Source organism: Vidua chalybeata, chromosome 3 (assembly GCF_026979565.1).
Source record: "Vidua chalybeata isolate OUT-0048 chromosome 3, bVidCha1 merged haplotype, whole genome shotgun sequence".
Taxonomy (NCBI): Eukaryota; Metazoa; Chordata; class Aves; order Passeriformes; family Viduidae; genus Vidua; species Vidua chalybeata.
The window spans coordinates 88,478,163-88,492,355 of NC_071532.1; the positions used below are offsets into that span (position 1 = coordinate 88,478,163).

At 37.1% G+C, this 14,193-nt stretch overlaps 1 protein-coding gene across 1 annotated transcript in view; it reads right to left on the reverse strand.

Annotated features, from left to right (window-relative positions):
• The window catches only part of PRIM2 (DNA primase subunit 2), an 89,344-nt gene that overhangs the window by 58,535 nt on the left and 16,616 nt on the right, over positions 1-14,193 (reverse strand). The window contains exons 5-6 of the mRNA XM_053938383.1: positions 8,365-8,460; positions 7,383-7,520 (exon numbers count right to left, since the gene is read on the reverse strand). Coding sequence (XP_053794358.1) covers positions 7,383-7,520; positions 8,365-8,460 — 234 coding nt within the window. The remainder of the gene's footprint in view (positions 1-7,382; positions 7,521-8,364; positions 8,461-14,193) is intronic.

A 14,193-nucleotide genomic window follows, 5' to 3' on the forward strand; every position in this document is an offset into this window, starting at 1 on the left:
TGTTTACTCACCGACTGCATATACCATTACAGTTCTTTCTCACTGACTAAAGTGCATCATTTGCAAATTATGGTTACCAGCATATTAATAAATGACATTTAATAGGTGCCATATTAACTGACAAGTTTTCAGGTTATCACATCTAACACAGAAATAAAACTGCACTTGCAACCAATATATTCAACTCCAATTTTTTTCTGAAATTTGGGGAACAACTTACTTAGACAAGCCTTCCACAAGCTTCAAATACTGCAAATCTTGTTTTGTTAGCTTGACTATTATGAAAAAATCAATGTGGATTTGAAGATTGAAGCATTTTCATACAAATCAAACCAGACAGGACTATTTAGAGAGCACAGCAAATGTTTATGCTGCAAATTTTGTACATAACAAATTCTTACACTTGGTATAAAAGATGCAAGAAGACAAGAGAATAAAATAGAAAGAAGTAATACTGAATACAGTCAAATTTCATTTAGCCTCCTAACATTATTTGTAATTACTTTGTGCTAGCAATCTATGTGGTCTCTAGAAGGAACACATGTACTTCAATTAGCAGAGGAGATAAAACACTGAAGGATGTATTTTAGAAAATAGCAATGGGACAATGGCCAAAAAACAGCCACAAAGCAAAGTCCAGTAACAAGTCCACATGCGAGCTTCAGTCTTCTCTTGACACACACACACTCTCTAAACAATTTCCCTGAATATCACTCAAATATCACCATTTTATTCAGTTGACCTGTGCCTTAGGCAATGACCTTGTAATACTCAGAAACCAAGACCAGCTGCTGCTCTGCAAAATTCTCACTGCAAACTTCACCTGAGAGATTCAGAGGACAAAGTCGCTGAAATCACGTTTTACCTTACACTGCCTAAGTTATTACCTTACTAACCTTGTGTGTGCATATTATAAAAATCATCCATTTATGTTACAGTGAATTACTTTAAGTTAACACAGGGAACACAACACCTGAAATGAATTTCAAGTGACAAGACCATCATCAATCATACTTTCTCAACATTAATGCCACCACATAAAGCCTTCTGCTCTACTGCTTAAAAATGTAGGTGTTTTAGGAAGAAAATGTTTCACAGATGGTGCTATGTATACTGATACTTTTCTGAATTAGGAGGTTCTTTGTAACTATAGCATAAGTCAACCAAAATAGGATATTTGTTTGACTAATATTTCATTTTAAAGGACAAATCATTACAAATATTAGTAATGCAACTTATTTGATTCCCATTTCTAACTGTTTAAAAGACTACATATCAAATCAGGAAAGGAATCAAGAAAAAATATACAAAATTAGACAACACCAGTGACGTCTTCCTTTTCCAGTGAGTCCCCAAAACCCAACAACTTTATTTGTAGACATTTTTTTCAGATTACACAAGATAATAATTTAAAGTAAAAAAGTGCTGGTATTAAATTAGGAAGAAAAACGCTCTATCAAGACTGTATGTATTAATATTGGAATCAATTTCTTATGGCACCAATTAGTTCTATTTCTAGCTTATATTTTAATTTGCAAACAGTAAGATGTTATATGATGTTCTGACAGAGTTTTCACAAAAGCAACTTTTTTGCAGTAATTCAGAGACCACCCAAGTTATTACTTCAATTGCTAGACAAAAAAGGGGCAGTATTTAAAAACAAGTATGATAAATCTATGGCTCAGTTATGCTAGCATAGATAATTACAAATCTTTGTAAAATAAAACTCTTCAACACACTATAAAAGCACTCACACAGCAGGAATATTTACACATTCTCAAGCATCAGCTTACAGCTTTAAAATATATTGTTCAAAAACCACTAAAACTTTAGGACAAAGCATTTTCTGAATGTAACGTTCATTAAGGTAAATCGACAAAGATTCAATCTATTTGATTCAAACACTACTGGGAGGCATTCCAGAGTCAGGCTTTTCAGTATCTAGGATCCCCACATCTTGAATTAATCAGAGAAAGAGCCCAGGAAATACAGATGCTAACATGGCTGTGTGGGCTGGAACCAGAGTGCTGAGCCTCCTTTCCTCCAGTATCCAAGCTCAGCAGAACTACAAGCCTCACAACAAAATATTAGAAGAACAGCCACGGATAACTCACCCCAACCTAAGGGCCAAATTCCCACACAGATGCTGATAAAGACAGGGGTTGATAAACAATTACCACTGCAAGTGAAACAGACCCAGTGAGGGAAATAAATGTAATTTACTGTCAATTAGACTCAGGTAGTGAGGAGCAGAGACAAATGAGGCTGGCAAGGCCTTTGCTTCCCTGTCTCATCAGCTGCACTGTGCCCGTTCACCCGAGATTCCCACACCTCCCCCAGGGCAGCAGGGACAGCTGTGACTGGTCCAGAACAGCTCCTCTCCACACCTCCTGCCTGCTCAGGATCCCCCCTGCTCTGGATGGGTTTTCTCCCATGGGATGCAATCATTCAGGAAAACAAAAATGCTTAAGCATGGGTTCTTCACAGGCTGTGGTTCCTTCAGGACTCTCCACCTGCTTCAGTGTGGGTTTCTTCTTCCATCCTGTGTCCGTGTGTCAGCTGCTTCTTCCATCCTCTCCTCCTTTTGTCTCACTTCAGATTTCTCTGGAGCAATCCTTTTATGCAGTACTGAGACCAATACAGCTCTGATATAGGTCTGTGATTAGTGTCTGAGCCATGACACTAAGCTGAATCTTCTGATTTTTTTTTTAATCAAAATTTAAAACTACTTTCCTCAAATATGAGATGCATAATTTTGTACGTTAGTGTAAACGCAGTGAAACCCTCATGAATAAAACATTAATCAAACTTGTATGAATTTAAATTGTGTGATATTATAAAACAATTGTTGAGCTAACATTACAGCTCACATGTTACAGAAAATGTTTAAGCTTTCTACAGTTTAATCAACATTAATGGCACAAGGAAATTATTTACTATCAAATGGGTCAGAAAATACGTAAAGAAGGCCTTTGCAGTATTGATTTCAAACATAAAATTAACATCTTCAGTTGTACTTGGAACTGCCAAGAAGGCTTGACTAATATCAACTCCTCTTATTATAAAGCTTCAAGAAATAGCCACAGTTGGGATACCAAACTTGTTTTTAAATGATGAAAGAGAACATCTGAATGCTTCATGGGCTTGACTAGTAAGTGATTAAAGTGTAACTGACTGAACTGAATTTCTGCCAGTGTCAACATAAAACTTTTTTAAAAAGTCAGTACTATGAATTATTTACTGTTCTTCCAAAGCTCAGTGTCAACACATCAATTCACTCTCATTCTGTTCCTCCCTTACAACCCCAAATAGAATCACTCTAATATGCAGGATGGTGACATACATCTGCAGTGTAGTGAGCACTGTAACAAGGCTAGGCAACCACCCAAATTATTCAATGCTTAGGAGACCTAGGAAGAGCATCTTTAGCACAAGCACATTCCCATAAGGTGTACAGTTTCAGAGCACCTTGGAAAAGACAGGGCAGGCCATCATATATCATTCCTACCTAGACATAACTCCTTCCAAAAACCCGTGCATGTGACTACTTAGAGTAGCACTAAACAAACTCCATGAAGCAAAACATGGATCAAGTACAAATAATCAATAATACTGCACAAACAACCCATACTGGAATAGTATGGTGCTGCTACATTGAAAAATGGCGCTACTGAGAGCTGTAAGAAACTACATGCCTGAAAAACCATCTCCCCAATTTCTATAACCAGGGTATTTTGTCCATTAGAAGTATACAACAGACTGTCAACACAAGAAGTATTGCCCAAAGTCACAGAACCACAGAATCAATTACTCTACAAAAGACCTGTGAGATTATCAAGTCTAACCTATGACCAAACACCGCTTCATCAAACAGACCATGGCATCAAGTGCCATGTTCAGTCTTTCCTTAAACACCTCCAGGGACAGTGACTCCACAATCTCCCTGGGTAGCCCACTCCAATACCTAATCACCCCTTCAGTGAAGAAATTCCTCCTACTATCCAACCTGAACCTCCCCTCGTGCAGCTTGAGGCTATGTCTTCTTGTCCTGTCACAAATCACCTGGAAGCAGAGGTCAACCTTGCTACAGCCTCCTTTCAGGCAGCTCTAGGTAACAATAAGGTTTCCCCTGAGCTTCTGTTTCTTCAGGTTAAACAACCCCAGCTCCCTCAGCCACTCCTCATGGGATTTGCGCTGCAGACCCTTCACAGGCTCTGTTGCCCTTGTGTGGACACACCTCAATGTCCTCCTTGAACTGAGAGGCCCAGAACTGGACACAGGACTTGAGGTGTGGCCTCACCAGTGCTTGTGTACAGAGGGACAATGCCTGCCCTGGGCCTGCTGGCCACACTATTGCTGATACAGGCCAGCATGGCATTGGCCCTCATGGCCATCTGGGCACACACTGGATCATGTTCAGCTGCTGTCAGCCAGGACCCCCAGGGCTTTTGTGCAGGGCAGCTTTCCAGCCACTCTGCCCCCAGCCTGTGGCACTGCCTGGGATTGTTGTGACCCAAGTGTAGGATCCAGCACCTGGCTTTGTTGAACCTCATACCACTCATCTCCACCCATCTATCCAGCCTGCCCAGATCCAGATCTGCAGAGCCTCCGTAGGAAGGCGTGATTCCAGCAGATCACACTCCAAACCAGCTTGATGCCATTAATGAATTTACAAAGAGTATACTTAATTCCTTCATCTAGATCATCAGTAAAGGTGTTAAACAGGACTGGGCCCAATACTGAGCCCTGGAGAACACCACTAGTGACCAGACACCAACTGAATGTGGTTCCATTCACCACCACAGTTGGGACCTGGCCATCCAGACAATTTTTAAGCCAGTGACATCAAAATATCTAACAAAAGATACAATTTTTTAACCTAATTTTACAAACGCCTTCTTTAGAAATAGCATACGCCTAATTCAGATGATCACACCATTACAGTCTTAAAAGTCTCAAATTCTAATACAAGGATTGTCCACTAGAAAATGCTGAGAACAAAGTGTGAACACCCAGATGCTGCAAAACCACTAAAACATACTCCCAGAAGAACATACAAGTAATGCTTACCAAAGTGGTAATGTTATCAGATATATTCATTAAGAGACAAATAATAAAACAGGTGATGATGTTCAAGGCTTTATTACTTCTTAATTAAGTCTGGCCATGATGCACAACTTCTGTGCGAAGTCGTGAAGACCTCTGTATCACCAGAGTGCCTGAAATTAAACACATTTCTCTTGGCTGATTTCTCCTTTGCAGCAGAGACAAAAAAGCATCCATGTCCTAAAAAAGCACAGCTAAACCAGGTGTACTTGCAGAACTTGGGCCTAGAGCAAACAGTATTTCAACAACTACTTTTCACAAACAATACTTGAATTGTGCTATTGTGTCATAACTTCTGCCTCTTCCGTCCAGACATGGCTGAGGACAATTGTTAAGATTATCCTCTGGATTTATATATACACAATCTTTTATTTAAAAGAGTATTTTTACCGTTTCACTGATATGTAACTGATGTTTATAGCTTTGTTTCAGTGTAAAGTACACTAAGTATTCAGCTACCAAGTATCACACTTCAGTTAAGCCTCTGGTATAACAGAGTAACATTAGACTAACCTCTGTAAAACATATTGGAACTTTAGCCTTCATTTCCAAAGACTCAATCCCCAGCATCTCTCAGCAGTGCACTGTGCTGGCTAAAATTAGCTGAAACTGTTTACTAAATACAGCTTCTTAAACTAAATTAATAATCAAAACCCCCCAAGTTCAATTAGAAACTTTGGAATAGGACAGAAATCACTAATCTTTTATCCTTTACAAAGAAAACATGGTGAACTTCAATAAACAAAGCTTATCTATTAAAAGACTAATGTGAACCCAAAGCACCACAATAACTTCAAATACAGCAGTTCTGTAGAAGGTAGTTTTCCTAGATCATAAGTGTCCAAATTTCTAAACCATGACTACAAAGTGTCACATAAAGAAGTATTTCTTTCCTAAAAAGCAGTTATTGGCTTTAAGAAGGCAATCCAGGTGAAGTGAATAATATGTGAGACAGTGTATGTGTTCTCAGATTTCTCTTCAAACTAAGTCAGGGCCTACTCATTGCAGTTCTTACTGTTTTTCAGACTTCTCAGCTATTCACACAAGACACAAATTTCAGAAGTTTACAAAGCTTCTCAAAAGTATTTTGAATAGATGCAGATAATGTGCATATTTAGCCACATTTCTGTGGAATATATTCTTTCTTTTTAAATCTCACAGAAGTGTTATCAGCTTTCAGCAAAAACATTATGCATCAACTCAAATACAAGCCTCTCTACTTGCAGTTCTGTTAGAGTTCCAATGAAAATGTTCATGTAAGACTCACAATTTTCACTGTACATTAAATAATTCCACAGACTCCAGTTATATTCCAATTAAGACTGCACTATGCTAATTTCCTAATTTGATAAAGGAATGCATTTTTGCTTTCCACTGTTTGTTTACTAAATGTTCGTGGTCAGCCTTGGCATTAATGTAACATAACAATACAAGGCTTTGAAAACATTTTTGAAAAGCAATCCAATCTGCCTTCATGTTATTCAATGCTGCATTTTCTAGGACTAAAATTTTGTGTATTAGACATGATCACCCATTTTTAAACCCTCTGAAGAGTCTCAGAGATATTGTAAAACAAACAATTCCTGAGCTGATCAAATTACTAACAGAGGACATTCACATACAGTGTTTACCACAGATGTCCTAACTAGGTATGATAACTCAAATGTTCATACAACAAAAACTTTACCTTTGCCTGACATATTCTGGCTTATCCTCATTTGAGTTCATAGAATATTCAGTGTTAAAAGGGACCCACAGGGACCTTCAAGCCCAGCTCTTAAGTGTGTGACCTGTTCAGAGACTGAATGATGACTAATGACCTCGGCATTATTAGCACCATGCTCTAACCAAGTGAGCTAAGCTCAGTTCTTACCAACAGAACATAGAATAAAAATCCACAACTATTTCACTTGTTCCAACAAAAAACTGTTGCAAAATGTTGTGGGAGAAGAGACAGATACCAGTAGAAAAAACAGTTGCATGCATGGGGCTGACATGTTGAATGAAAGGGCATGTTACTATCTCTGTGTGAAACAATTGCTAAAATCCTCTAGCACAAATTCCTTTAGAATGCATGTTATATGCTACATACCATTTGAAATTAATGGACACTCAGCTCACAATCAATGTTTTTTAGTGCTACCAGTACTTGTAGTAAGGTTTCTGGTATTCTTCAGATGGAAGCATATACATTTTAAACCCAAAAAGGCTATTGTCCAGGAGTGTCACCAAACAATACAACAAGAGTAGTAAAAATCAGACTTCATCTGACTTACCGCCAGTGCTTTAGACAATTTTGTTCTATAGTTATTCAAAACAATCACATCAATCTCCTTAAATGGCACATAGGCAAAGCCATCTTTAATAAATACTCTTCTGGTTCTAAATAAATCCACAGCATCTGCGAGTCCAACCTGAGAAGGAAGAAAAACCCACATTGTGGAATAGCAAAATAACACAGTAACAGTAATGTTTACAGCCCTAAGATTCAAGATGGCCCAGTAAAGCTTTAAGTCATTTTCTGTCTTTTAACATTGTCTCCAGACAAAACTCAAAGACTGTGAAATTAAATCTTGACTTAGGAATAGCTAATCATTATTTTGGTGGGAAAATATTGCTTGCTTACAGAAAGTCATGCAACTAGGCAAAATAAGGTACTTCAAAGTTTGTATCTACAAGTATTGATCCAATTACATAGCTTTGCATCACTTACTGGTTTGATATTTCAAAATGGATTTCTGTTTCAAACGTCTGGGAATATTTGATTCCCATAAGCTACATACAAAAGGTTTTGCAAGCTGATCTGAAACCCAGTGAGCTTCACTCCAAAGAATCAGTGGGCCACATTACGAATTTTTTCCTCTCCCCTTGCTCTCTTACAAAACAAATTTCTCACTAATACAATCAGACCAAACCCAATTTCAGCAATAGATATTTGACAATGTCTCCATCCTGAACAATCTGACAGCCAGGTAAATTAAGTCATTTGTCTGGGAAACATTAAAACTTAAGATCATTTTTGTGGCAGAAGTAGGGGATGGCAGAAAAGGACAGAAGACATTAATAGTAGTTTGAAGCTTCCTTCATTTTCCCAGTCACTCTCTCCACCCTGATACTCACATGAAGTAGAGGAACTCTCATTAGTCTTTTAGACACTTGGATTTACTGTGACTATTAGGTAAACTTAAAATTAGTAACTTTGCATTTAACTGAGAGAGAATGAATGCAGATCTGTGGGACTCAGCAATTTTTACTTACCTTATAGAACATTTGTTCTTTTACTTTAGGCAGATTGAAGCCAGGGGTTGACACACTCAGCTCATTAGCCAATTCATTTTTCAGGTCTTCACCAATCTAAAATTAAGAATTTGTTTTACAACTGTTGAAATACTTTAGGATAAGGCTTTTTTATTTTATTAGCGTGAGCTAAAATATTACTTAACCTGTAATATTATCAGTTTAGTTGAAAAGAGAAAAAGAGCTACATATGCACTAAGTGATCACTAAAAATTAATTAAGCAGAAACCAGCAAAACACTAGTGGTCAATAGTGTTAAGCAACCTTCCCTCTGAAGTAGAAGGGCAGATTTTAAACTACAATAATTTTAAGCATTAACAAGAACTGCAAAACACACTTTTTAGAAGTCAGCTTCTCTAAAATAAAACTCATGACAATCTTTGCTTGTCTCTAGATATGCATTAAAACAAAGCAAGATGAATAAATGGCAATTAGTAAGGACTTAACTTCATCAGATATTAACAAAAGGAACAGTTTCAGCCTACTTTTAAATACAGATTTAACAAAATTATACCTAACTATATATAACTATATTCAGGAATTTAACTTTCCTTTTTCTAAGGAGTGAGAACAATGGTATCTTTACTGTCCTCTAAGTGTTAGAGCTTTTGCAGTTCTTGAAACAAGCAGGTAAAGCAGCAATGCTCTAATTAAACAACTTAAAGTATTTTAAAATCACAATATTACATTTCCTAATAAAAAACTTAAATAGTGCATACGCATAAATACACATCATACAATCACAGAATACACTTAACTGGAAGGGACCCATCAGGACCATGAAGTTCACTTCCTGGCCCTGCACAGGACACCCCAAGAGTGACCCCATGTGCCCGAGAGCATTGTCCAAACACCTCCTGGACTCTGTCAGGCTGGTGCTGTGACCATTGCCCTGGGGAGCTGTTCCAGTGCCCAGCACCCTCTGGGTGAAGAACCTTTTTCTAATATCTAATTTACACCTCCTGCTACAGCTTCAGGCCATTCCCCTGGGTCCTGTCACTGGTCACCACAGAGAACAGATCAGTGTCTGCCCCTCCTGTTCCCCTCATGAGGAAGTTGCAGACCCCAATGAGGTCTCCCCTCAGTCTCATCCAGGCTGAGCAGACCAAGTGTCCTCAGCCACTCCTCATACGGCTTCACCTCCAGACCTTTCACCGTCCTCCTCACCCTCCTTCAGACACTCTCTAATAACTTTAGATCTTTCTTATATTGTGGCACCCAAATCCACACACATTTGCATAACATGCTTTTGATGAAATATAAAGGGAGTAGTCCCTGACTGAAAGGATTTTAAATGTTAAGGAAGGCAGAGCACCTTCTCAAAACACAGATGGACAGAAGTGTCACCAAAGCATAACACATTGTGTGACATTGCTCTCCATGAACTGGATGTGTGCTCCAACACCTACAGTGAGCTATACAAGGCTGCAGTCAAGGTAGTTTTTAGAAACTAGTCAGGAACCAAGCCCATGCCATCACATGCAATAGATGTGCAGAGTCCAAATGCAAGATGAAGTCACCCAATGTCTTTTCTCTCCATGGGAAGGGATGTGCTTAAGCAGTTTTATTCTCTGAATGGGGCAGAATATCTAATTTATTGACCAACACTGATATACAGTTAAATGGGCATTTCACCAAAACTTCTTTCCTTCTCAATTGAAAAACCCAAGAAAACAAGAAAACCCACTTCTCTTGGAAGTCATTGAAAGGACCATTTAATTTCAAACTTGGAGAAGCAGCTTAGTGAAAAACAGTGATTTGATATATGCATATGAAATAGCCAAGGCAGCAATGCTGAAAAGGCTTATGGTTACCCTGTCTGCATCTTGATGTAATCTGTAGTACTCTTTCAGGGAAACCAGCTTTAAAAAATAATAATGAAGATACCAGCAAGGCAGAAGAATGTAGCTTTGAAGAGAGAGGAAATACACAACAGCATTATATTTCTGAATGTAAAAATGTAAAGCTCAGCAGCCTGTAAAGAAAGCATTCTTCTTTAACAAAGTAACTGTATCAAAACAATTAAATGTGTTTGTGTAAATGAAACAAGAAAATACTTTCTATAAAATACTCTCATTAACAATCTTATTCTTGTTAGACTTTGAAAAATTCCTGCTTTTCATATCACACTGAAACTATATACAAATTTCACACAGTGGTACCAAAACTCCAGATGATCTATTTCTTGTCTAAGTAAGTATAAACCTAAGTCACTGCATCAGCCTGCAAGCCTGCTTTTCAGCTACCAGAGACCTGAGTTTTCATTTTAATTCCAAAATAGTGGCTTCCATTTTCAAATATAACAGTTTTATGCATTCTTAGTAGATATCCCTTAGGAGAGGCTGTCCACCATGCCATTCCAAACCCTGACTGTGTAAATACACTAAGCAAATAAAAACAGTACAGCATGTTGTTTAGCAATGGTGGTTACAATTCCACTATTTCTTCTAGGATATCTTACTAAAAATAGCTCCATCAAACCAAGCCAAGGACAGAGCGGAGTTTTTGTCCAGAGAGATATTAAAGGAGTCCAGAAACTGTTTTACAGACAGGCCAGCAATATTGAGGGGAGAACAAGAAGAGGGAATGGCAAAGATTCCATCTTTATTTGTTCTTCCAAAACAAATCAGCTTCATTTCATCAACAAAACCATTTTTTTCCAGTATTAGACTTTATTTCAAGGGGGATTTATTCCAAACTTCACAAGCTGTCTACATCCTTCTTTATTAGTAATTTGACCATATCAATTTTGTACAGATACAGTGACAGTCATTTTAGATTTTCTTGCATGTCACTAGCAAACAATTTAACACTGTTAGGGTAAAAGTGATCCTGGTGAACCCTCACACAAAACAGGCTAATGGGCCATGACTAAAGATTTAGATAAGACTGTGGACAGTGTGACCAAGAAAACAGTTTTATCAGAAATTTTGTTTTTTAAACTAACACAAATATTATTGCAAAATACTATTTATTATCTACATAAATGATACACATAAAGCTGTTAAATAATTTACTTCTTACAGGCTCAAGTATCTTATAAGTTAGGCAAACATTCAGCAGCCCCACAAACACTTTGCTCCTTGCCTTTTCATCAAATTCACATTGCCTTCATGTTTTCAGCTAACAGAAAGAAAGAGGAAGAAGAAACAAGGATAATCCTAGCCCCTACCTAAAGCTGGAAAATTACTCCAGAATGCATTCAAAAATAACACTAGCTTCCCTAAAGACTGGAACATGAAAAATAACCTTCCATTGGCATTAATGATTTCACCATTTTCACATCAAATTGACTGAAGTTGCAATGCAAAGAAATACACTCATAGAAATACTACTCATAGTCTGAAGTCTCAAGCTTTCAGTTAGGCCATGCCTGTATCACTGCATCCAGAACATCATGAACATGTATCCCAATTTTTCTTGGTTCACAGAAGCTAGAAAAACTTATTTTTATTGGTTTTTTTTGAGGGTTTTAATCATTTAAATAAGAGTACTACAGTTTGTATATTTAATAATTTCATCCTAAAATAGCACCTGCAAATACACATTCCAGTAATCATTAAAAAATTAGATACAATTAAATACAGCTTTTAGAATTCTGAGATTGGAAAGATAAACAGGTTGCTTAACTTCTGACAGAACTCTGTGATTTCACCATATAAAATACTGTTGCTCAAAATAGTAAAAAAAAAAAAAATAGAATTCTTCTGAGGGTCTCACCTGGTCATCATCTGACCCTCCACATGAAACTGATTAAACTCACCTCACAGAAAAGAATTCACTAGTTTTGCCTTTTTCACTTGTAGCCAGTTTAGTAAGCTGCTTATCACTATGTCAGACTTTGCTTGGCACAAGCAAAGAACACCAGGAAAAGGATCTGCCCTTTTCAGTGACATGGGTCAGGTAGCATAGTTTGAAACAATTCAACAATTAATTGTAAATTCCTGAAACTTAGGAAAAATAAAGATAGAAAAAGAGAGGAAGGAAAAGAAGCAAGCACTCAGGACAAGTTCCATTATTTCTAGATTTCTTGTTTTCTACATGCAGTTTATTCATTGACTTTTAATCACAGAACTGTCCTGGAAACACAAAGACACATAAATTTAGATTAAAATATTAATAATTTAATATGCAGGGCTTGGCTAAACAAACACAGTCAGTGAGGTAGTCCAAAAACTTCAAAATAAATTTGATATTACTACTCTGTTTTAATGAAGAGATAAAGATGCATGCACACATTATACTGCTATATATGTGTGCAACTATTTAGTTGTACTGTTTCTCCAAGTAAGGAACAAGAACTCCATGCACAAAGTCCTCTCCTTTTCCAGGACTGAGCTTCTGGTATGTATGTGCACATGCCACTGGTGTCCTTAGAAAATGAACTCCCTAAAATTTGCTTTAGTCAAGAGAGCACCTGGTACTCAAGTGGCACAACACCCTTCCCAAAAACAAGTGGTGTCAATCTATACTTTGCTGAATTGCAACTCTATTATTTTTTCTGCTTCATGCCTAATTTCCTAATCAATCTTCTTCACTGCCACACATCACACTACAAACTAAGCTAGCACTAGAATACCAAAGTATTAACCTAGACACCATTAAATTTGAGAATATAAAGTGCAATCAGCCAGTTAATTAATTGCTTGATTAGCAAAGGACACCATTCCCAGCTCTCCTACCAATTAAAAGGATGAAGAGCCTTAAAGAAAACATTCCAGAGGCTTGTAAATCTGTCATTCACAAACCTGATGATTATCAATTTCATTTTGGCCAAGCACAAATTAATTAATAAGAAAATTATACTACATACTAATACTACAACTTTATATCTTAGCTGAAGTTCAGCTTGCTGGCATACCTAAAAATATAAAGGGCATCACTTGGAATTATATATTCTTATTCATCAATTAAAACATTGCTTGGGTTTGTTTTTTTTTTCAGAGTCAAGAGTGGGCACAGAAAGAACATTTTATGATCTGCCTCACTATGCAGCTAATGCATGGTTACCACAATCACAGAGAAAAACTCAGTGATACAGATTTGTCATTCCTGACAAACATTTCTCTATATGCCTTTAAAGGAAAGCTGAACAAAACAATTACCACAGAATTACCTAGAAACACTACCACATACAAGTTAGAGTCACACATGACTGAAGAGCTAACAGAAAAATAATAAGAGCTTCCAATAGATACATCAACAAGTTTTCTTTCATTTACAAATCAGGATAGTAACATCAGAAGCAATTTTAAAGAAACTTGTTAACAAATGTTTCTCTAGATTAAATCACAGGATTAGCCAGGAAGAGTGTTTCAAAGTTGGCAGACCATTTTCTGAAACTTATCCCAAACAGCTTGTCCAAAACAGCAGATAGTAAATTCTACTTGCAGAGCAGTGATATCCTGCAGAAACCATTCCATCAGCTTTTATGCTGCTGTATTAAGGAACAATAGAAACATTTCCAAAGCTATTGCATTCACTGCTATGTAAAAAATAAATTCATTTTTCAAACATTTTGAACCTCAACCACTACAAAAGAACGTAACACCTTAATTATTAAAAAAAAAAAAAAAACAAACAGTCTTCTTGTACAACATATTGGTATCCTTTTTAAAAATAAACTATTGTTTTCTCAGTTTTCTCTTTTCTCATTCCCCAAAAGGATCTCTGAAATATTAGAGAAAAGAGGAGACACTTGATGACACCTTTCTGCTTGTCTATACCAAGTTTCTTCCAAGAATCGAAAATTACTAACTGCTAAGAACTGAAAATCTGTAAGGATGAGGT